Source organism: Sapajus apella, unplaced genomic scaffold (assembly GCF_009761245.1).
Source record: "Sapajus apella isolate SASKATOON/1434 unplaced genomic scaffold, GSC_monkey_1.0 scaffold60, whole genome shotgun sequence".
Classification (NCBI taxonomy): Eukaryota; Metazoa; Chordata; class Mammalia; order Primates; family Cebidae; genus Sapajus; species Sapajus apella.
The window spans coordinates 11,390,011-11,411,427 of record NW_022437000.1 but is presented as its reverse complement, the minus strand read 5'-3'; the positions used below and the strand labels follow the sequence as shown (position 1 = coordinate 11,411,427).

Genomic DNA, 21,417 nt, shown 5'->3' with positions numbered 1-21,417 from the left:
TCACAGTGTGGCGCAATATAAGCTTTGATGAAGCCTGCCGTAAAAATACTCGCTTAATCTTAATTCAGCATTTCTGAAATGCATTTCAGTGCTGAACTTTTTTTTTCTTTTACAAATCATTATTAACATCTTGTGGTTTTGTGGCTAACATTTTGAGAAGTGCTAGATCAGCTTATAATCTGTTTTGATGACCATATAACACAAAACTGATTGGTTATTATTTCCATATGGAGGTGGGAATAAGAAAAACATGAATATAATGAAATGATTCATATTTAACACCAATCCAGTACTTCTCAACCTCAAGGACTCCCAAGAATGTGCCTATAGATGCTCAGTGTCTACCCACCAAGCGCTGAAAAATCCTGCAGCAACCATTCCACTCAAGGGTTGCTGTGCACCATGCGGCTGGAAACCCCGGAAGGCACCGGGCCCCCACAGCAACACTCACTCAGAGGTGTGATCCAGAGAAGCCTGGTACACGTGTGTTAACATGAGCACAAAAGTTAAAATTTTAGAGATGTCTGAGAACCCTGCCCCTTCTCCACCCCAAATATTCACATATCTCCAGAGAACTATAGAGGTTCGTTTAAGAAACACAGATCTAATCCAGTATTTCCATTTCATAGATGAGATGACTTGCCACATCAGCAACACAGTGGTGATCAATCCCTGGGGCTCCAAGTATCGACTCACGGCCACCATGCTTGGCTGTCAGACACCATTCTGGGGCCTTATCTGACGACATACAACTAACTGCTTCAGGAACAATGCAGCGTCCACTGTCCAGTCCAGGCACCGGTGTGGTGTGCACACATGCGTGTGTATGTCTGCCTGTACCAAAAGCCTAAAGATAGTTTAAGTTAATCAGAACAGAACATCTGTCTATCTGGCCAGTGATCTAGGACATTTACAGGAAAATTCAACTTCTTAAAATTCATTATCTTTCTAAAATCTGCATCAAGTCAACTGAAAATCAAATAACATTCACAGTGGAGCAAAATACGACTACACCTAAAGAAAAATGATTTAATAAGATCTCTCCAAAAGTCATTTTGTTATTTATGGCTCTAGGAGTCTAATTTCCTTTTCTTAGGAAAAGAAAACTCCCATCTCATGCCGAGAGAGTTCTCTGTATTTACTGTCTGCACCTTGTCCTAACACTATACCTGCCACCAAGAACTTCTTTTCCTTCCCCTTTATTTTGTTTCATTGCTCTCTTCTTGGCTGGACAAGCACTTTATTAAACAAAAATTAAAAACCGGCCTTAGTCTAAATAAAAAATTTTTAAATTGCGCTTTTTCTTATGTATGCACACACACAAAAATAATGCTTCTTTCTGAAGACAAACTGACCAGTGATTGAAAACTTTTTACAGATGAAATAAGAAATGTACAAGGAGTGACTTTGTCTTGTCCAGAACATAGCTAACTTAAGGAAGTGCAAGCGTCCTCTTCTATCAGGACAGGCAGAAGTGTTCTGTCTGTCACCTGCCTGCCTCTGGAAGATGTTCCGTTCAGGTAGAGGAACCAAATCGTACTAAACTGCAAACTATGCTACTCCCCTCCCCCATGTGACAAATATTAAAAGCCACGGGCTAGCAAATGCAAAATTTATTTCGACTGTACATAACAGATTTTTTATAAAACAAACACTTCATTGCCATATGCAACCACAAACAATAATATGCATACTGTACAATACAATGCAACATTCAGATATACATCCAATTGAGTTTTTCAAATGGTAGTCACCTACTAAAAATGGCTTTTCCCATTCACAGATAAAGAGCACAATTAAATAGATTTTTTTCAAGATCTTATACCACTATATACACATTACTGTGTTTTGGCAATTTTATGCAAAACACAATTAATATAGCTTATTATATACTTGTGGCAAGTGTTACTTCAAAGGGAACACCCTTGAGGCCATTTGCAAAGGCCTGGTGATGGCTTAAACCTACCTTCTAGTTCAGACTCTTCATCCTTTCATTAGAATACTAACTGTACACATAGATATTAGAGAATTGCATGAACAGAAGATACTATTATCCGCATGACTGAAGTCCCACAAAAGTAGAAACACGGGCCCTCTGGATACCATATCACCACTGCCACAAGAGAACTGTCTTTTCAGGCCTGTGGTACTAATATTTCTTAACCAGGTCACAAAAGCTAATGGTGTTAGACATTCAAAACAAATGCAAACAAAGAAAAGGTCAGGTTATTATTATGCAGTGATCTTGGCATCAACAAAAAGCATTGTCAAAATGCCTTGAACTGGTACAAAATGGAATGATGGGAAACTGCTAAACTTTGGTGTACAGAATATCAATGAAAATGTCCTGGTAAGATAACCAAATGATACTTGGTATTAAAGGAAAATCCAAGTGCAGCAACTGTGAGTGTTGTGGTCTACACAGCCCACGACATGGGCAACCTCTGAGAGAAGGCAAAGGCAGCTAAGCCAATGCACTGATAGGTCATCTCGAGGCAAACAAAAAGGTGCTCTCTGATGCGGAGGACTACCGTATGTTATACAAAACCAAAATCGCTTCTAAATCCACTCATAGGAAGTATAGAAACTTTGTGGTTACCTTATTTCTTCAATAATTCCATTTACTATCTGGCTGAACATATATAAACCCCATCTCTGCCGGAGAGTAACACTGGGATTTGATTAATTTTAGAAGACTGCTCCTCAACTTATTTTTATTAATTGGTATAAAAATACAAAATCTTCTGTGGCATGAGCAGTTCAGTAGCTGTTTTGGAACAGACCAATATTTGGAATTAACAGCTGCCCTGATGCCTCCTGTGCCACCAGCTTGGTCCATTCTGAATGAAGCCACCCAACTTTCTAAACAAGGTGCTACTGCCAGGAGCTCCCCGGCAGCTCTGGGCTTGTGAGCGGCAGGACCTGGCTCCCAGGACAAGACTGATATTGCATCAGAGTTCATGCTGCACACACAAGATCAGAACACTGAATACGTGGGTTTGGCGAAGGAGTGGGCGGTGGGGAAGAAAGAAATCACAGCCACCTGGAATTACAGCCACCCTAAAGAAGGAAAAAATGTTATTCTCAATTTATGATGGCACCTTGTTTTCTGAAGCTGGTTTCAATGAATACTTAAAACACAACTGTAAGGTTCCATTTTAACACCAAATAGAGCGTGCATGGGAGAGAACACAGTTGGCCCCTCAAGCAATGACTAGCTGTGGATTTGATGCTGCAACTGAATGCAACAGGTCACATTCAGTTCTTTCTGAAGCAGAAACTGGTCTGAGTAAAGCCAGTGAAAACTCCTTACAACAAATCCCAGGAAAATGGGGGATTTTTTTAAGTGAGCAACACGGCAACCTAGTGAATCTTCGACAAACTTCAATAACCCATTACAAGGAGGCATTGCCATTTTATTCTATGGGGTTGCTGTAAACGGAGCTTCACTGCAGCTGGTTGCTGAAAACAATGATGTGTCCATGGCTCTTCCAGACAATGTAAGTATGGATGTCAGGGGTGGGGAGCCAGGGGGGATTGAAGCCACAGCACTTGACTTTTTAAGTATTCCAAATGCCTCTCCAGATACAGGCTCGTAGTCTACACTTGCAGAGGCTGAATGCTTCAGATTTCGGACTTTAAACTTTTAGTATAGAGATTTTACTGTAGAGTGGTACAGGCTTGCTAAGTGCCATATAACAGAAATCATTTCAATTCAGGCAAGTTTGGGGTGAAGATGAGAGTGAACATCTGAGCCATGACAGTAAGCTCTGCCTTTGGAAAGGAGAGCTCCCACTTCACGGCCACAACGCAGCACACGGAAGAGCACAGAGCCGTGAGGTGGAGACAAGCTCTGAACACACGTGACGCCCGCCCGTCTGTGCACCTGCCAAGGCCCAGAGCCCACACGCCGTTCTGCATGATTACCAGAACACAGCCCTTGAAACGGGGCTCACAGCACCTTTGCTGCATGTATTCTTCCCATCTCTCCACAACTATTTGATCAGTGTTCATTATATTTAAAAAAATTTAGGTCCCTACAGATAAGGCCAGAGTCTCCTCCATGGTTCTGGCACTTAGATCACAAACCTATGTGATTTCAGTATAAAATAAAAAAGTGTTCATACGGCTATATGCAGAAAGAAATCAAACAGTTGCTACACTGAGAATTAAAAAAAACAAAACAAAAAAAAAAAAAACAACATTTGGAGCTATAAAACAACAACCACCCATTACGAAGAGCACCCTCGGGTGTAGGCTCACATGAACACACCACCTCCCTCCAATAGTCAGTCATTTGAATGTATACTCGCATCGGCAGTTAAGCCTCCACAAAGTACAATGGGAAATATCAGGAACACTCTCAAAAGTTGTTAAAATATCACATAAAAGAGACAAGGAACAGCAAGAAAACATCTAAGAAAAGCAGGCTGCGATACAACAAGCATTTGTTAAGAAAAGCTCAGAAGTGCATTAGTTCTGGTGAGAGATATATGAGCAACAGCTCTTACGAGATGTAGAACCCATTCTGTAACTATGGGCTGTCCATATACTGTCATAGTCAGAGTCTTCCGAGAGGTCTGAAGGCTCCAAACGAGAAAGGCTACTGCGACGACCCAAGGAGTCTAGGCTTGGTTGGTCATCATCAGCCAAGACGTGATTATGCATCAGGTCAGTGCCTTGCCATGCTAAGACGGGCGGGCGGAGGGACAGGCGCGACAGGCAGGGGGTGAGGAGGAGAACGACAGGAAGAGCCACAACCAAAACATGGAACAAAAGCAAAAGGTGATGGGAAGAGAAGGAAAAGAGAAAACATTGTTAAAAATTGGCAACAATGAATATTTCTCCTTATATATGGCTGGGTTTCGGTAACGAACGTTAGCAAAACCCTTAGAATAAAACTAGATCGATTATTATCTAATTAAACCTAACAAAATGCTTCAAAATTGCTCCCTTTAAAAATAAAAAAGATATTGCTCTAAAGCCCTCCTTTAATAAATCTTTTGCAAATTACACCCATGTCCAAAAGATGAGTCTATAGACATGTGGCAATTAACCAATTCTATTCCACATTCAATTAACAAATAGTCTCATTTAAGACATCATTTGCAAAAGGTACCATTTATGTGGCTAATTAAAAACTGTTTCCTATCAATAAACAGATGTATCAAATGCAAAATAATTTCAAAGGATTTCTTACAGGCTTCTTCAGCTGTCTCTTTGCCAAGACCATAAATCCCAGAGGGAGTCTGGACTTACCTGATCAATCAATAACCACTGTGAGAACTCAGAGGACAGAAAAGGCCTGGCCAGGGCCCACAGACCCAGAACCCACCACCTGCTCCCAGGGCGCACTCGAGCTTAGCCCACAGGCAGGGTGCAGTGGGCAGCTGGGTCTGCTGGCCATGCAGGCCACCCCGATGCAGACCCTTTGCTGGCAGGAAGAGAGACGTGAAGTGGAAATGCCCCGGTGTTAAAAGGAGAATGATAGAGGAAGTGGAACAGCATGGCAGGAGAGAAATACCATGAGTGGCTGGTAACTTTGAGCACTGCCATGGGCTGAGAGGCAGGCTGCGCTGCCAGGGCCTCCCTCCATGCAGAGCTGGCAGGGGTCCCTTGCTGTGTGAAGGCAAACCACAGCAGCCCCGGCCCCTCCCTGCTCCTGCTTCTCTCAAACTGACCTCTGTTCCCGGGTTGCAAGAACTACGTCATAACAGGCTGTGAGGGCCATTACTTCCTGGAGTTAGAAATCAATACCAAGGAAGTTTGGTTTACAAAGTCTTCTTGGCATCCAAATGTGTGAACAGAGCTGCATTTTAGGTAAAATATATTATCCTTCTAAAAACCATTTTACTAAGCACTTAACGTAAAATAGCTGCTTTCACTACAATCCCATTTCCAAATATCTTAAGTATAACACCTTTCCAGCACAAATGAGCAATTTCTCCTACTACTCCCTAATTTTGAGCGTAAGGTTTAAGGCCATATATGAAGATAAGCTCCCTGAAGCCCCAGAGTGGCTTGCCCATAGTATGAATTAAAAACAAAAATCAATGTATCATTGAATGCTTTTCTTGCACAGGAGAAATGGAAATACAGAATACAGGCAATGTGACAAGAAAAAAGTAATCGTGGGTCATTCCCCTTAGGCAGCCAGAGGCGGTGACGCCACAGCATGTCATAGGGTCCTGGGCAGAAGAAACGTGGCATGCACAATGACACATACAAAGCTCAACCCTCAGCCGGGTGCCTCAGTAACCACCAGGGATTGGTTCCAGGACTCCCCTCAGATACCAAAATCCTCAGACGCTCCAGTCCCCAATATAAGTTGGCATGGTGTTTGCATTTCACCTACACACAACTTCCCACATACTTTGAGTCATTTCCAAATTATTCATAATACCTAATAAAATGCAAATGCTTTTATAGTATATTTTTTATTTTTATTTTTTACTGTTATATTGTTACTTTTTATTGTTTCTTTTTTTCTGAGTATTTTTTGATCTGCAGTTGGTTGAATTTACAAATGCAGAACTCAGAGACACAAATGGCCAACTGAACCTGGTCTGTTCATCTGAGACTACTGGGTTAAAATTGTATTTCAAGTAACTGAAATTCAGATGACAAAGAAATCTCAAATTCAAAATGCAAAACATTATGGTCCCATTTCATAGCCTATTACTTAAAACATGATCAATATCAAATTATGAACATGTAATACTTTCTATACATATTTATTCCACATTTTGATAGGTTACCCAGGCCTTTCCATTTCTCTATTTCTCTCCTATTCCAATGAGTAGTCACTACAAATTGGTATTTTTCATCAAAGTATGGACCAAAAAACCAACAGTGTTGACCCTTGGCAAAAAGTCTTAATGTCATAGGTGGGACACAGTACAATACCAGCAAAATACTGGAAAAGGAAAAGAAAAAAAAAAAAGCAGCTTCTAGGTAATGGAGGTTCCACGAAGGACTGCCCCTGCTTCCCCTGTCTTCACAGCTGTATCTGTCTTTTATAAAAGCTAAGGCAGCTGAGAAGTGCTCTTCCTTCTCTTTCCTTTTCTCAGTGTTAAACAATACATGACGCTAATTGGAACCACCACACCACGGGTGATGAACAAAGTGAGATAAGTGACCTGCCCACAGTCAAGCTGGAAAGGATGCCAAGGCCTAAAATTGAAAAGAAATCAGTTTCTATGCTAAAGTAATACAGAAATCATCCAGTTCTCAAAAGGACAACCTGTGGTGTCCGAGGCCCCAGCACCATGTGCCCACATGTCAGCTGTCCCGGGCACACAGATGCCAGCAGAGTAAAGGATAGGCACGCTGCCTCGGCTGCCACCCTGCTCCACTTCACTCCCTACACTGAAGGAAAATTTTAAAGAAAACAAAGCCACCTTAGGACCGGGCACTGTGTCTCACACCTGTAATCCCAGCATTCTGGGAGGCCAAGGCAGATGGATCACCTGAGGTCAGGAGTTTGACACCAGCCTGGCCAAAAGAGTGAGACCCCGTCTCTACTAAAACACAAAAAAATTAGCCAGGCATGGTGGCGGGCACCTGTAATCCCAGTAACTTGGGAGGCTGAGACAGGAGAATCACTTGAACTCGGGTGGCGAAGGTTGCAGTGAGCCAATATCACGCCATTGCACTCCAATCTGGGTGACAGAGAGACTCCGTCTCCAAAAAAAGAAAAAAGCCACCTTAATAGAAAAAAGTTTTTTCATTTAAGACACCATACATCAGACACAGATAAATCCTGCGGTTCTGAAATCTACTGAATAAGTTTGTTGTAAATTGACAAAAAAATTTTTGAAAGCAATTATTTTTTTAAAAGGCTAAAAGAAACCTTGCTTAACGGTCTGTATTTTGGACATCTCCAAGCAGCTAAAAATATAACAAAATATCCAAGAATTCAAGTACCACACCAATAGTTTAAACTGAACTAATCTTCCACTATCTTCTAAACACGTCTTGTCTTAGCAAAAGCATTATGAATTCTGGAAATACCTTATATTTAAATATTTCCTAGTATAATTTTATCTAGAAAATCACACAGCGATTTTGCCCACAGCTCAGACCCAGCTCCCTGAATTTAGGAACCAGAAGCTCTGCTGCTGTCCTATCGGCCACCCCCCACTGAAGCCCCGCACTGAAACCTCGCAGGTGGGTTCTGCAAGGGGCCCACCACAATGGGCTTCTTCGGACTGCAATTTGAAACTAAACAGAAGAGACCACCACAAGTCTCAGGCCTAAATTACTGTGAAACTTACTTGAATTGAGTGTTTGCCTTGTTTTGGCGCTGGTGCAGTAAGCCTCGATGACTTTCAGAATCTGAGCATCTTCTTCCAAAGCAGCTGTGCCTGTCGAGAGACACACAGCAGGTCAGCATCAAACTAGAAGGCCTCTAGTGCAACCGGCGTGACGAACGCAGACATTAACTCAACCAAAGTGAAAAGAATCCGCCCTTTACTTTCTTGTCAGATAACTGTTTTCTAAATATTTACAAAAGTTATATTAAAAAAGGTTTTCAGTTTTTAAAAAATATTTTATCAGCAATGCATTTGGAAAAAGGCAAATATCCTAACTTTATGACTGTCCTACCAACCCCTAAGAAAATTAGTATCCCTACTCTCAAACTGGGAAAGGGGCAGGAGGTAAGAATAAGCAAGTCACAAAACAAGAAGAGTTGTAGGAAAAAATGTCCAATCTCACTGAAACAAGAAATGAAAATTAAAACATTTTCGTGTTTCCACATGCCAGTCAGACAAAAACAAACAGCCAACAACTCTCAGTGTCATGAGGGCATCTCTGGCCTGTCTGTTCCCCACACAGCAGCCCACGGTCCTGTGAAAACCCGGGTCCCATCACCCTCTCTAGCCTGTCTGTTCCACACGGCAGCCCACAGTCCTGTGAAAACCCAGGTCCCATCACCCTCTCTAGCCTGTCTGTTCCCCACGGCAGCCCATAGTCCTGTGAAAACCCAGGTCCCATCACCCTCTCTAGCCTGTCTGTTCCCCACGGCAGCCCACGGTCCTGTGAAAACCCAGGTCCCATCACCCTCTCTAGCCTGTCTGTTCCCCACGGCAGCCCATAGTCCTGCGAAAACCCAGGTCCCATCACCCTCTCTATCCTGTCTGTTCCCCACGGCAGCCCATAGTCCTGTGAAAACCCAGGTCCCATCACCCTCTCTAGCCTGTCTGTTCCCCACGGCAGCCCATGGTCCTGTGAAAACCCAGGTCCCATCACCCTCTCTAGCCTGTCTGTTCCCCACGGCAGACCCTGGTCCTGTGAAAACCCAGGTCCCAACATCTTCACTGTCTGTTCCCCACACGGCAGCCCCTGGTCCTGTGAAAACCCGGGTCCTGTCATCTTCTCTGCGGAATCAGACTCTGGCTGCCTGTTGCTCAGGGTGCCATGTCACCTCCCGCTCTGCCAGGGGAGCTCTGGCCCACAGAGCATGCTGTTCCTTGAGCATAGCCTGGGGTCCTGCCCAGGGTCTCTGTGACCAGGCCTGGAGGGCTCCTCCCCAGACACCTGCTTGGCCTCCCGGCGGCTCACATGGTGTCCTGGCACCTAGTCCCCCCTGCCCTCCCCACTGGGTGTCTGTGCCACCCCACGGCCCAGCACACACTCTACTGTTCACTCATTTTGTGTCTTGTCTGCATCCTTCTACTAAAACATGACTCTATGCAAACAGGGAGCTCTTTGGTCCACACCTTGTCCCTTGCACCTAGCCCATGAAGGTGCTGACAAAGCACACGTCCATGAATGAGAGTCTCAGCTGCAGCCAGCCCCATGCCCAGCTCAGTGCTGCCCCTGGACCTGCTGAAAGAAGGGGTCCACAGAACAGCCTCTCTCAGAAGCCGTGGCACAGCCAGTGAACAGCAGAGCAGGCGGCCAGCACCAGCTCCAGTTCTACCACTAGACCCAGGGCTTCACCATCTCATGAGGGATCTGGGCTACCTGAAGAGAAGGACAGTCAGGATGGTGACTTATACTGCTAGGGACATCAGGTGACAAGGACAAGAAAAGAATAAACCGTCCAGCACAGTCATCTCACAGGGCTGAGTGATGATGAGATGTGAGTGACGGAGGCCAGCGGTGGCATGGCACTGTGTGTGTGTGTGCATGTGCGTGTGCGTGTGTGTGTGTTAAATGGCTGCTGGGCCCCCCTCTTGAGGCTGGGGGAGGTGAGCAGTGAAGGCACAGGACCAGCACAGGCCAAACTCAGACGCAGGGGTGGGACAGGGCAGGGGCAGGATAGGGCAGAGCCTTGGAGGACAGACTCTGCAACTTCCCCAGGGCTGGCTCACCCTCTCCAGGCTGCACCTATCAGTGCACAGTAATCTGTTCAGGTACACCCCTTCCCAGCAGTCGCCCCGAGGAAAATCACTTGCTTCTGAAAAGAGCTCCACTTATTCAAAAGCTATCTATCGAGCACCTAATAGGTGCCAGGTGCTTGCTGAGAGGCCACGCAGGAACCCAGAGCCGAGTCGGGTGCCTAGCCCTGAGGAGCAGACAGGATGGGTGCATATGGACGTCCAACAGCAGAGAGACCAACAGCAGCAAGAGAACAGCGCGGTGCGGGCAACCCACACAGCAGGTCATGCTTCTAACCGACGGAGCATGCTTTGGGAGACGATGGCACCTGAGGAAGTGTGGGTGGAGTATCCTTCGGGCATGAGAGAGATCCGGATGAGCAGGGGAGCCCTCCAGGTCTGGACCCACACTAGATGAGGACAGGGCTATGAGGCAGCAGTGCTGGGACTGACGGAGGCTTCATCACTGACACAGAGGCACTTCTCCTGCTTGCTTGGGTAAATGCTACCCGGCTTATTCCTATCAGTGCCTCAAGAGGCAGACCCTACTTTTGTTTAGAGTCTTCAGAAAGCCACCAACGCCTCCCTCTATCCCTTGAATGCCATGGCCTGTGCGACCAGCAGGCCGCGTCCTTCTCCACAAGGACCGCAGGCACTCACTTTTCCGTGATGCAAACTCCTCATCCGAAGGCTTCCGTTCAGGTTTGCGCTTGGGCAGCAGCTTTTTCATGGTCTTGGGACTCTTACTAAGATCCTAGGGAAATAGAAAAGAAAATGCTGACATACTCCAATCATTTCCACTCGCGAATCAGAAAGGCCGCTGTAAAGGTATAGCACCCCAATTATTACAGCACTGATAAGAGCTTCTCACTTTTTCCTACTTTGATTTTTCTTTACCAGCTTCTGAATATTAATTTTAAAATCAATAGGGCATTTTCAGTATTAGTCACTGGCTAATATATTTTCTTCAATCTGATAAAACCCCTGGTGCCATTTGGGTCCTCTTAGTTCTGTGATTAGAAGTGTCGCCAGGAGGCAGGCTGGCGGTGGTGTGCACGGACATCCTGCACGCTCCTGAGGGAGGAGGGGCAGCCACTCCCTGGGGGAGACCCGCCCACTCCCCATACAGTTAACTGGGAAGAGGGGAGGAGGCTAAAGTTGTCATTAAATGATAAGTAAGTAAAAAATAATTGCTTTTAGAAATATCTGAAGTCTCAGGGAGAAGAAAAGAGAGCAAGTGCTCAGCTGCCGGGCTCTGAGTGCGGAAGCACAGCCACGCTCGGCCAGGGCTGCTCTGAGTGCGGAAGCACAGCCACGCTCGGCCAGGGCTGCTCTGAGTGCGGAAGCACAGCCAAGCTTGGCCAGGGCTGCTCTGAGTGCGGAAGCACAGCCAAGCTCGGCCAGGGCTGCTCTGCAGGGCCCACAAGTACACAGCTCGGAGGGTGTTCAAAACAGAACGGCTCACCCCTTATCTCCTCTTCAAACAGCTTCTCAAACACGCACAAAAGACGACAGCAAAAAACAAAATGAACACAGCCAAGTCCAGCAGAGCAGGTAAGGTGTCAAGTGTCAATCATGTGTTAAATACCAGTATCAAAAAAGGCTGGTTTCTGCATCATCCCAATGACATAAACCATCACAAATGTTAACATGTGAAACCAGGACTCAGAAGCAAGCTGCGCTATGGAATGAACCAGGCTGCAACCAGAGGGAACAAAGCTGGGTTTTTTAAGTTACCTTTAAAAGTCTTTTCTTGGGAGCTAAACAATGGGTACACACGGACATGATCATGGAAATGACAGACCCTGGGGGCTCCAACAGCGGGAGGGTGATGGGGGTGAGTTCAGTAAAAACTACCCATTGGGTACCATGTTTCCTCTTTGAGTAACAGGTACCCTAGAAGCCCAAACCCCAGCACCACCTAATACAGCCATGTCACAAACTCTGAATCTAAAATGACATTTAAAAAACAAAAATCTTCCTATAAAAATAAAAATTTCAAAGCTCTTAGAAATGCAGCAGCAATCTGTTCCAGAAGAAACATTTATACACGTGCTCCCTGGCTTCCCTAATTCAAAGCAAATTGAGATGAAGAGCCCTGAAGAGCCAATGCCCACCCAACACGTGCTCCAAGGACACCTGCAGGCACAGACAGTCACGGAGCACACAGCACACCCAATGCCCAGAGCCAGGCAGAGCGGGCAGCAGAGCGGCCTCCACGAGCCTCCGAGTCCTCCTCGCACGTTCCGCAAGATCGCTCTCCACACCAATGCTGTGCAGTGCTTGGCAACACTAGACAGCAGCTACCTGGTGTGAGCCCTTCTCTCCCAGCGTGGAGCTGGCAAAGCAAGTGCAGCCAGATTTGGCAAAACCAAATTGTTTATCTTCACTTCAATACCCCTTCCCTTGCCCTTTCTACTTCTTTGCCCAACAGTTTTATCCCAATCTTCTCTAGTAATTCAATCTCCACCAGTTCTTACAATAGTTCCCTTTTTCTTTAGACTGTGCATACTAACGTATACAAGGAACACCAGCATTCTTCAAGTAACTTCCCTTGATAGAAAAAATTCTGACTTCCACACATGACTACCTGCAAGGGATCATAAAAACGCAGCTCAGTAAGAACAAAAAGTGAAAAGCACTGATCATAAGTTCTCACACAGTACTTTTCTATGGACCTTAAAGCCCTCAAGGCTGCTGGCAAGAATGTAGAAAAGGTCTGCTCCAGCTCCCCTGGCAAATGTGGCCTTGATCAGACACAGAGGCACAATGCCAGGCAAGAGTGCGTCACCCTCACGCTCACACCCACCAATGACACTGCTGCTCACATTCACAGGCACGATACCCTTACCCTCGCAGCCACACACATGCCCAACTCACAGCCATTCCTTATACCTCACCAATGAACACGCTCAACTGCTTATGAAAACAAGACTCATCTCAATTATCAGCTTCCTCAGGTGAAAATAATTCTCAGAACACACTTCTCAAGACACTTCCTTTCCTCATCCAAGCTGGTTTAGGTAAAAGTGTAAGAACATGTTAATACTTATGTTTATTAATTACAATTGTACTTTGCATCTAGCAAATAAAAAATGCTGCATCAGAAGGGAGATGAGCAAAGACTGCATCATGATTTCTTACACATCAAAGCAGGGAACTGCCTTAAGTAATTGTTTTCTCATTTGTATCAGTAAGTGTTCTCTTCCTCTCAAATGGTACTGGGTGACAGAACAGCAGGGCTCCCAGACAGGATCCCCAACCTAGAGGAGGGGTCATTAGACACAACAGACAGCATGCAGGTGCAGAGCGGCGGCCTCACGCACGGGGAGGGAAAGCCACCTAGGAATCAGCCCCTTTCCAGCTCCTGGCCCCCAGGGGTACAGTACTCTGGCAAGCACAGGAAAGGCCTCTCTGTGCATGGCACAGGAAGAAGGGGACGCTGCACACACTCTTCCCGCACAGGGTAATCACGGGTTTCAAAGCAGCAGAGCAGATACCCAGGGAACCGAGACAGGAGGGGGCGCTACACAACCTTCCCACACAGGGTAACCATGGGCCTCCCAGCAGCAGAGCGGATAACCAGGGAACCCAGGCAGACCCCCCCTTCTCCATTCTCTAGGAGTCGGGGTGCATTTTGCTGTGTACCGAAGGACCAGCCTGGCACCCCTGGGGCCCGAGGCATGCTCACCGTTGTCTGGCTGTTTGAGTGGTCAAGGGACCTCACCTCCTTGTAGCAGAGAGCAGCTGAGGGCCGGAGGGGAGGCGCAGGCCGCAGGCAGCTCAGGCTCCAAGGCTTGGGTGTTTTTGGAGGCTCCAGGGGTCCCCAGTTGATGGTGGTGTGCGGGGTGCCATGGTGGGATGGGTGGGGGAGCGTGTGGTAGGCAGGCGTCAGCGGCGCGGGCTTGCTGTCTGCATGCTTGCTGGACGGAGTCACCGGGTGGGAGGGGAGCTGCCGAAGCACAGAGCGGGAAGGGCAGAGAGAACCTGAAACTCGAGTGCTCACTGTGAAAGGGTAGTTACCACGCACTTCCTTCCATTCTTAAACACTCCGTGCGAAATAAACCCCAGGATTTATCATTTCGTTTGAATCTCTGACTCTCAGCAATCAGGTTTTGGGGCCAGACACCACCTTGCACCACCTGGGCTGAGCGTGGAGCTCCCCATGGAGTCTGCTCCAGGCAGGAGGGGCAGCTCAAGCTGGGGCCCCACCACTCCGGCATCGACTAGCCACATTAATTGGCTATGCAGTAACATTTATTAATAGAAAAAAGCTACTTCATCTAGTACAAAGATCAGAATTTTAAAAAGAACACAGGGCATGTGGCTGTAGGAAGGAAGGTGATTCTCCCCAGTCACATATTATTCTTCACCTGGTGATAAAGGGCTGGGCAAAACTAAGGCCTGACTGCCTAGTTTTTTAAAAAAAAATTTTCCTGGCACACAAGCAGGCCTGTTCCTGTCTATGGCTGCTTTTCTGTTCCAAGGGCAAAGTACAGTTGCAAGAGACCTGAACCTGTATAGCAGAGAATGTTTACCATCTGGCTTTTAACTGCCAAACCCTGGTATAAAACAGGCTATTTTCTTAGAAAACTCAACTTTAATCAAATCAAAGTTAATGAAAAATTAACTTCTTAGAGGGGTGTGCTATTAATAAATTTTATATTCCTGGAAAACCCAAAATATCCCACCACAATGGCAGTTAAATGAGAAAAGTTAAATAAAATAAGTAATTCTCACAATCAGCTAATGACCTCAAATTAGCCAATAATAGTAAGGCACGTTTAATGGGCAAATGAGCTGCACGGCGCTGTGAACTGGAAACCCGAGTGGGGTCGGCATTCTGAAGACATGCACGACATTCAAAACACAGGCTATGAGGGCAGGCCCCACAGGAGCTGACGCATGATTTCAAGAACAGGTGCAGTCAACTTACTACGAGGATCACATTCTAGTCCCTGCATGGGGGAGGGACGTGTGGTAAGATGGAGGCCATGCTAGGAAGCCACGGCAAGGTAATCTTTCCATAGGAAATAAAGCATAGATGGATACGGTTATGAAAGACATCCCCTCTAGCAACAACGTCAGAGATAAGTAATATCTGGTTTTGCTTCTCCTTTTCTTGAAAAAAATCAAAGGAGGTATGTATGCTTTATGCTAAAATTAGAATATGATTTCAGCTGGACAGAGTTGGATCACAGGAGAATACGTCATCCCACAAAAGAAACTTGGTGGGAGAGCTGTGAGGCAAGTGTGTTCCATGCTGAAGGGATGCCTTCCCAGCCACCAGTGAAAGAAACACTAAGACAGAGGATCTGGCCACAGCAAAAAGCTGACTTGATATAAAATTTTAAGAAGTCGACTTTCAGGCTGCTGTTGAAAACCTGAGTGAAGCGGCTCATCCCCACTGTTCTTTATAAACACATGTGTACACAGACGTCCCTGGGATAAACTGATCTACATGAAAGAATGGAGAATTTTACAATGGCAGAGCCATTAAAAATGAAATGCTAGCTAAAAGCCAGTGAGTAGTTATAATCTCCATACTGTGGAGAGAAATCAGATGGACTATGAAGCTCTAATGAGAGTATCAGAATACAAGCAATCCTTCTTGAGCTACAACCTTAACATGAAGAATAAAACATGGAAAGTGAGCCTCAGGACAGAACTGACCCTAACAACCTAATGAGGATGCAAGGACATCTGCAGGCTGAAAATGCCGTGTCATCATCACTCATTCTTTATAAGCTCTGCCCAGCTTTTCGGTATTACTTGATAAAGGACGACTGTTAACCCGGTACCAACTTCTTAAGCACAGAACGCCAGGAGAGGTTTACACACTGCAACTTCAGTGCTTATCTATTTTGAAAAGTGGTAATTCTCTAAAAATACAAAGAGTTGTTGAGCCTTTCTAAGTAAAAGATACCTCAATTTCTTAAAACCAAAACAGTGTGCCATAAATTATATTTTAATGCCTTCAACATGAATCTGGCCTTTCTCATCATCATAATCATTTATTTTTCGCTCTCTTAAATGAAGCATAATAAACAGTTAAAATTATCAGGAAAATCATCTATAATTTCGTGTAAAACTCCCCTAAATGAGTCTTCCAGGGCCACGCTGAGCAGAAGCAGCTTCCCGCCCAAGCGCCTCTGAACTGTGTGTGAGGAAGTACAACTCTGGACGGTTTCTCAAGAACACTCACTGGGAAACAATTCACTACAGCCCGAAGAGGACCAAATACTTGCAGAGAAATATGAAGCAAGTGTTTTGCCTTTTTTAAATCCAAATATTGATTAGGTTTTAAAGCACTTGATCAGTTGCTGACAGCTCAGCCACGGGTGCCACCATTTGGAGTCTGGAAGGAGAAGTGCTAAGTCCTTACGGTGTGAGATGGCACCGAATGGGGCTTGATGGTGGGGTTTCCCAGAGACGTGACTTTCGTTTGCTTCTGTAGGTGGTCCACCCATTCCTGCAGATCCTGCTGGTTGTTGCAGGACACTAATATCCGCTCAATCATGCTCCCTAGAAGAGAGAAGGGAAAAAATAGGCCGAGTGGAAACACAGGTAAAAAGCGCGTGCATGCACACACACACTCCCAAATTCCACTCAACGCTTAAACACCACCTTCTGAAATATGCAAGCAAGAATGTGCACGTGGGACAGGCTGCCTCTCCTCCCCGCGACACAGCACTCACACAGCTTGTGCCTATCACCTGATATTTCAAATGCATTTCTATGATTTTCACTGTCCTCAAGCTTTGTGATTGTCATTCCTGTCGTTGGAAGCTTTCCCTAAAAAAGACCCCCCCACAAAAAAAAAAACAATTAGTGCGCTTTTCTAGAAAAAGGTACCATTATTAAAGTAAATATTAAATGATTTTAGAATTGGCAGAGGAACTGTTTGTGAACCAAAAGAAGCTCATATGTAGCAGATACATGCATAATACAAAAATCTTTATCTCAAATAATAAATCATAATACTGTACTGTGAGTAAGAAACTCAACTGGCGATGGGACTGAGTGCCCGAACACACACTGTATCTGACGAGCTGCTACTAAACACAGGCACCAGGACACAAAACATCACACATTATGATTTTTAAAAATTACCGTGTATAACAGACATTTTTGCAGAAAAGAAGCGTGTATTTGTCTCATAAAGAAATGCAGAGGAAGCTCCAAGTTTAAAGTCAAAATAAGGGTGGGAAATTGAGGCAAGAACAATAATTGCATAACATTCTCCTTTGTAATCCACCAAATAGAAAACAAGCAGTTGTGCTAAATGCTGCACACGATGCAGAACATGGGTGGCAACCCAGTCCTCACTGAACACGGAAGAAATCGAAACTGCAACAGGAGACGTCAACGGAGAGACATCAGAATGGGGAACAAAGCGGTCATTACAAACAAGGCAGAAGTGAACACAAAACCCGCGGTGCAGCTCATAGAAGCCAACGGTGCACGGTGGCCCGGCAAATCCTCAGGGAGAGTCCATGTGTATCTGGGCCGTGCTGCTTGGGAGCACACGGTCAGCTTCGGAGCAGGATTCTGCGTGAGCACCTCCAGAGGGAGTGCTGCTCAACCGGTGTGGGGGGCGTGCCCCCCAAAGAGAACGGGTGGCAGTGCCGCAGCCTGGCAGGGGCTCAGACGTCCAGCAAGTAAGAGGCCAGAGAGGCTGCTGATACCCTACAGTGCCCAGGACAGTCTCCCTGAGCCCCCAGCCCTAGGCCACAAATGACCCAGTCCAAAATGTCAGCAGTGCCCAGGCGGAGAAATCCCATCCTAAAGCATAGCAGGTGGAAGAGGAGACTGCTGGACATTTCTGTGGCCAAGCGTATTTTAAAAATGCTACACACTGTGAACTCCTTTCCGAGATTCATAATGCACATAAGTACTTTAACAGCTGTGAGTCCTACAGAAAATAAAACCGCACAACTGTGTTTAACCTAGCCCATCTGAGCGTCAGCGTATAGACCACTATGACTATGGCTGGATCAAACGCTTTTTAGCATCCTCCAAAGCCAGTGTTCTAATAGTAGAAATGGATACTGATGATAGAGAGACCATGGGTCACCACTGTGCTGAGAATGGAAAATAAAATCCAGTTGTTGAGATGAGGTCTCCAGCAGCCTGTCAACACAACAAGGGCAAAGCCAGTGTGACCACCAGCTTCACAGGCAGGGACTCAAGCCTGCCATGAGTGGTACCTCTTCTCCCTTAGGTTAGAGAAGGCCCCTGTCTCCAGCCACTGAAATGAGACTCTGGGGATATAAAACAGGGAGCCAGACAGTGCTGACCAGAAAGGACAGAGATTCAGGTTTATCAAGGTCACTTAAAGAAGTAGCTGCCAGTTTGGGGGAAAACTCTAGTGGGCACTATCTCAGCCACAGATCACCTCTCTTCAGCAGTAACCTTACAAACTACAGCCTTATTTTCCTGAGTCTGTTCCTATACATGTAATTCACCAATTCTAAAGCACCCGTTCGGAGTAAGCATATGACAACAAGTCCTCTCTGGGAGGTCGACAAAGCCTCTGTGAAGGTACAGTGTCTACTCAGGTTCCCTAACGTCCCTGCTGGGAAACACAAAACAACACATGCTATAATGAAATGCAACCCAGAGAACACGAAGCAGTGACTTCTGCTGCAGTGGTTATGTGGTGGCTGGCCAGTCCTCAGAAAGGTGATGGGAAGGACCTGAACCTCTGTAACGTCACAGAAAAAGAAGAATGAAAACTGCCAAGTGCATCTACTAGACACACAGAAAGAAATACCAGCTCCTTCATCTATCACCCACTGTAAACCACTGTCGCAACAGAAAAGGCCTTGCTCGCCCTCGCCTCCTTCTCAAATCCGCTCTCACGTTTTCTCAAAGAAAAGCAGGGAAACAAAAATGAAAACGGTTAAATGATCACACATGCTACTTACATCACTTCCTAATTGCTGATGCATTTGGGCAGCACTGTGGCACTGACAGAAGATCTTAGCCTACACTACCCCACAAGCCCTAGCTGAACCCATTTTACAGAACAAAACTACAGCTGGGAGGAGCAAGGTACTCTGCCTGAAATGACATAAGGAAGTGACAGAGACTGGCTTCTGCCACAGCAGTCTGTGCCCTTACGAGGTTGCTCTACAGATTTACACTTCTTTCCTTTTTTTAAATTAACATAGGATGTGCTTGCATAGTTACAAAACACACAGAGGCTGTACATCCATCTCTGAATATACGGCACATACACAGATAAATGTTAATATTTAACACAAAATCCAAAGCCAGCCTGAAATTACCCTCAGATCCACAATACACAACAAAATATAAATTTAAATTGTGTTTTACCTGATATATAAAGCCACTCATCCTAGGACTGGCAGACAACATTAGCAAAACATTGGGGAAGAGTAGAAGATATCTTTCATTCTTTTCCTAATACAAAAAAAAAAAAAAAAAATCCAAAAAATTTCTTAAAAAACATCTACTTACAAATGTGAGCACAAATACTTATTTATACTGGGCCCTATGAAATATTACATGAATTTCTTATTTAGGTATTTCTATCAAATTTTATCAGGTAAATTAAATGAAAACAAAATTATGATAAATTCTGTACTAAGTCTTAAAATATGATTAAGAGAGCTTTAACATATAAAAGAAAGATTTCTAAATTCTTCAAAAACCAAAAGGTAAGAAAGTAAACGGAATGATTAAAAGACCCTGGACTCACAATTAGCCTGTGTAACATCTTGAAAAAATATTTAGTTAAGGAGTTCAGCTCTGTGATTAACCATTTTCAGGTAAGCTAAAATTTTCTTTTTGTGGTTCAGAGAAAAAGGAGAGAACCTAAAATTTTAGTAGGGTCAGGGGCAATAGGTGGAGTCTTTAAGCTAAAGAAAGGATATGGTAAAATGTTAAAATCAATTTTGGTCTACTAATAATCCCTGGAATTTCCCCAATCCTCCCAAATGTTAACTCAGTGTTGTTTTCACCCACCCCATAAACTTCACCTGGTTTACAACAAACACTTCAAAGTATTACTTTTGTATTAAAAATCATTTGCTTCAGTAAGATAAAAGCCAAAGACCATAAGTGTAAGATAAAAGTTCCTAAGAATCCAAAATCAGACACAGAAATGCCAGACAGTCCTTTTCACATGTTGACATTTAAACTACTGCCCCAAAAAGTGAAATAGGCCCTAGGAAGCAGTTTCCCCGATTATATTCCTCAGAACAGCAGGCCTATGCAAAGCACCTGGAAAAGACTCTTCCACACTTGAAAGAGGTCACTGGGAGTGACTTGCTATATTCCCCTCTTGAAGAGTCACAACATACGCTGGGAATACACAGAGCCAAGTCTGAGGAGCTCTGTCATCAAGAATCTTTACCACTGACTACGTTCAGTCAGGATCAGGACCACTCTGAAGCATTCTGGAGTAACACCCACCAATGCTATGTAGATCTAATATTACAAACACACTTTGGGTAATGTTTCCACAGATTATTTTAAAGTTTAAAAGAGCATGATTAAAAAAGAAACTGCTTCTGAAAAGATCTGAGGTTTATACGATCAGTTTCTTAAGGCACCTAAACTACAAGACTATGTAGAAGGGCTGGTATTTCATAAGTGGACAGGAAAACACACTGTAAAAGCTTTAGGTTTTAGTTTTCTTATTCTCCTTAGAGTCTTGTGTTCAAAAAGGAGTCATTTAGCATGTTATGATCATGTGATTTTTGCAAAAGTAGAATAAAATTCAGAGGTCCCTGTTTAGTGATCCACTGAACGTACGTCTATGTGAATCATGAAACAAACTGATTTTCAGTGTGTGGGTGGGTATGTCACAAAATCTGGGTTGATCTCTCACTTAAAACAAACCCATAAGAAAACTGTAACTCCCACAGCATATGTCAGCTAACATTCTTTCACAGGAAAGTAGAATGACCCAACCATTGAGAGAGCTGGCCCCTGAGAGTGAGAGCCTTGGGACGAAGTTGTTGGCCAGAAAAGCACATGCAGCTCCAGTGCAGATGTATGTACAGGCCTCCTGCAAGTCTTTCTGTACATTATCCTTCCGTCCACACGGGCTTTGGGCCAC

General features: G+C 44.9%; 1 protein-coding gene across 18 annotated transcripts in view; it reads right to left on the bottom strand.

Annotated features, from left to right (window-relative positions):
- ARHGEF7 (Rho guanine nucleotide exchange factor 7) overlaps positions 1 to 21,417 on the bottom strand; it is a 182,388-nt gene that overhangs the window by 6,716 nt on the left and 154,255 nt on the right. For 6 of the 18 annotated variants that reach the window (XM_032246225.1, XM_032246231.1, XM_032246227.1 and 3 more), the window contains 7 exons: positions 19,668 to 19,754; positions 17,042 to 17,120; positions 16,711 to 16,850; positions 14,017 to 14,277; positions 10,986 to 11,079; positions 8,277 to 8,366; positions 4,512 to 4,688 (listed from right to left, as the gene is read on the bottom strand). In XM_032246225.1, coding sequence (XP_032102116.1) covers positions 4,512 to 4,688; positions 8,277 to 8,366; positions 10,986 to 11,079; positions 14,017 to 14,277; positions 16,711 to 16,850; positions 17,042 to 17,120; positions 19,668 to 19,754 — 928 coding nt within the window. Of the gene's footprint in view, positions 1 to 1,595; positions 4,689 to 8,276; positions 8,367 to 10,985; positions 11,080 to 14,016; positions 14,278 to 16,710; positions 16,851 to 17,041; positions 17,121 to 19,667; positions 19,755 to 21,417 lie in introns of those variants that run through there. The other 12 variants (XM_032246239.1, XM_032246235.1, XM_032246241.1 and 9 more) reach the window with 7 other exon arrangements.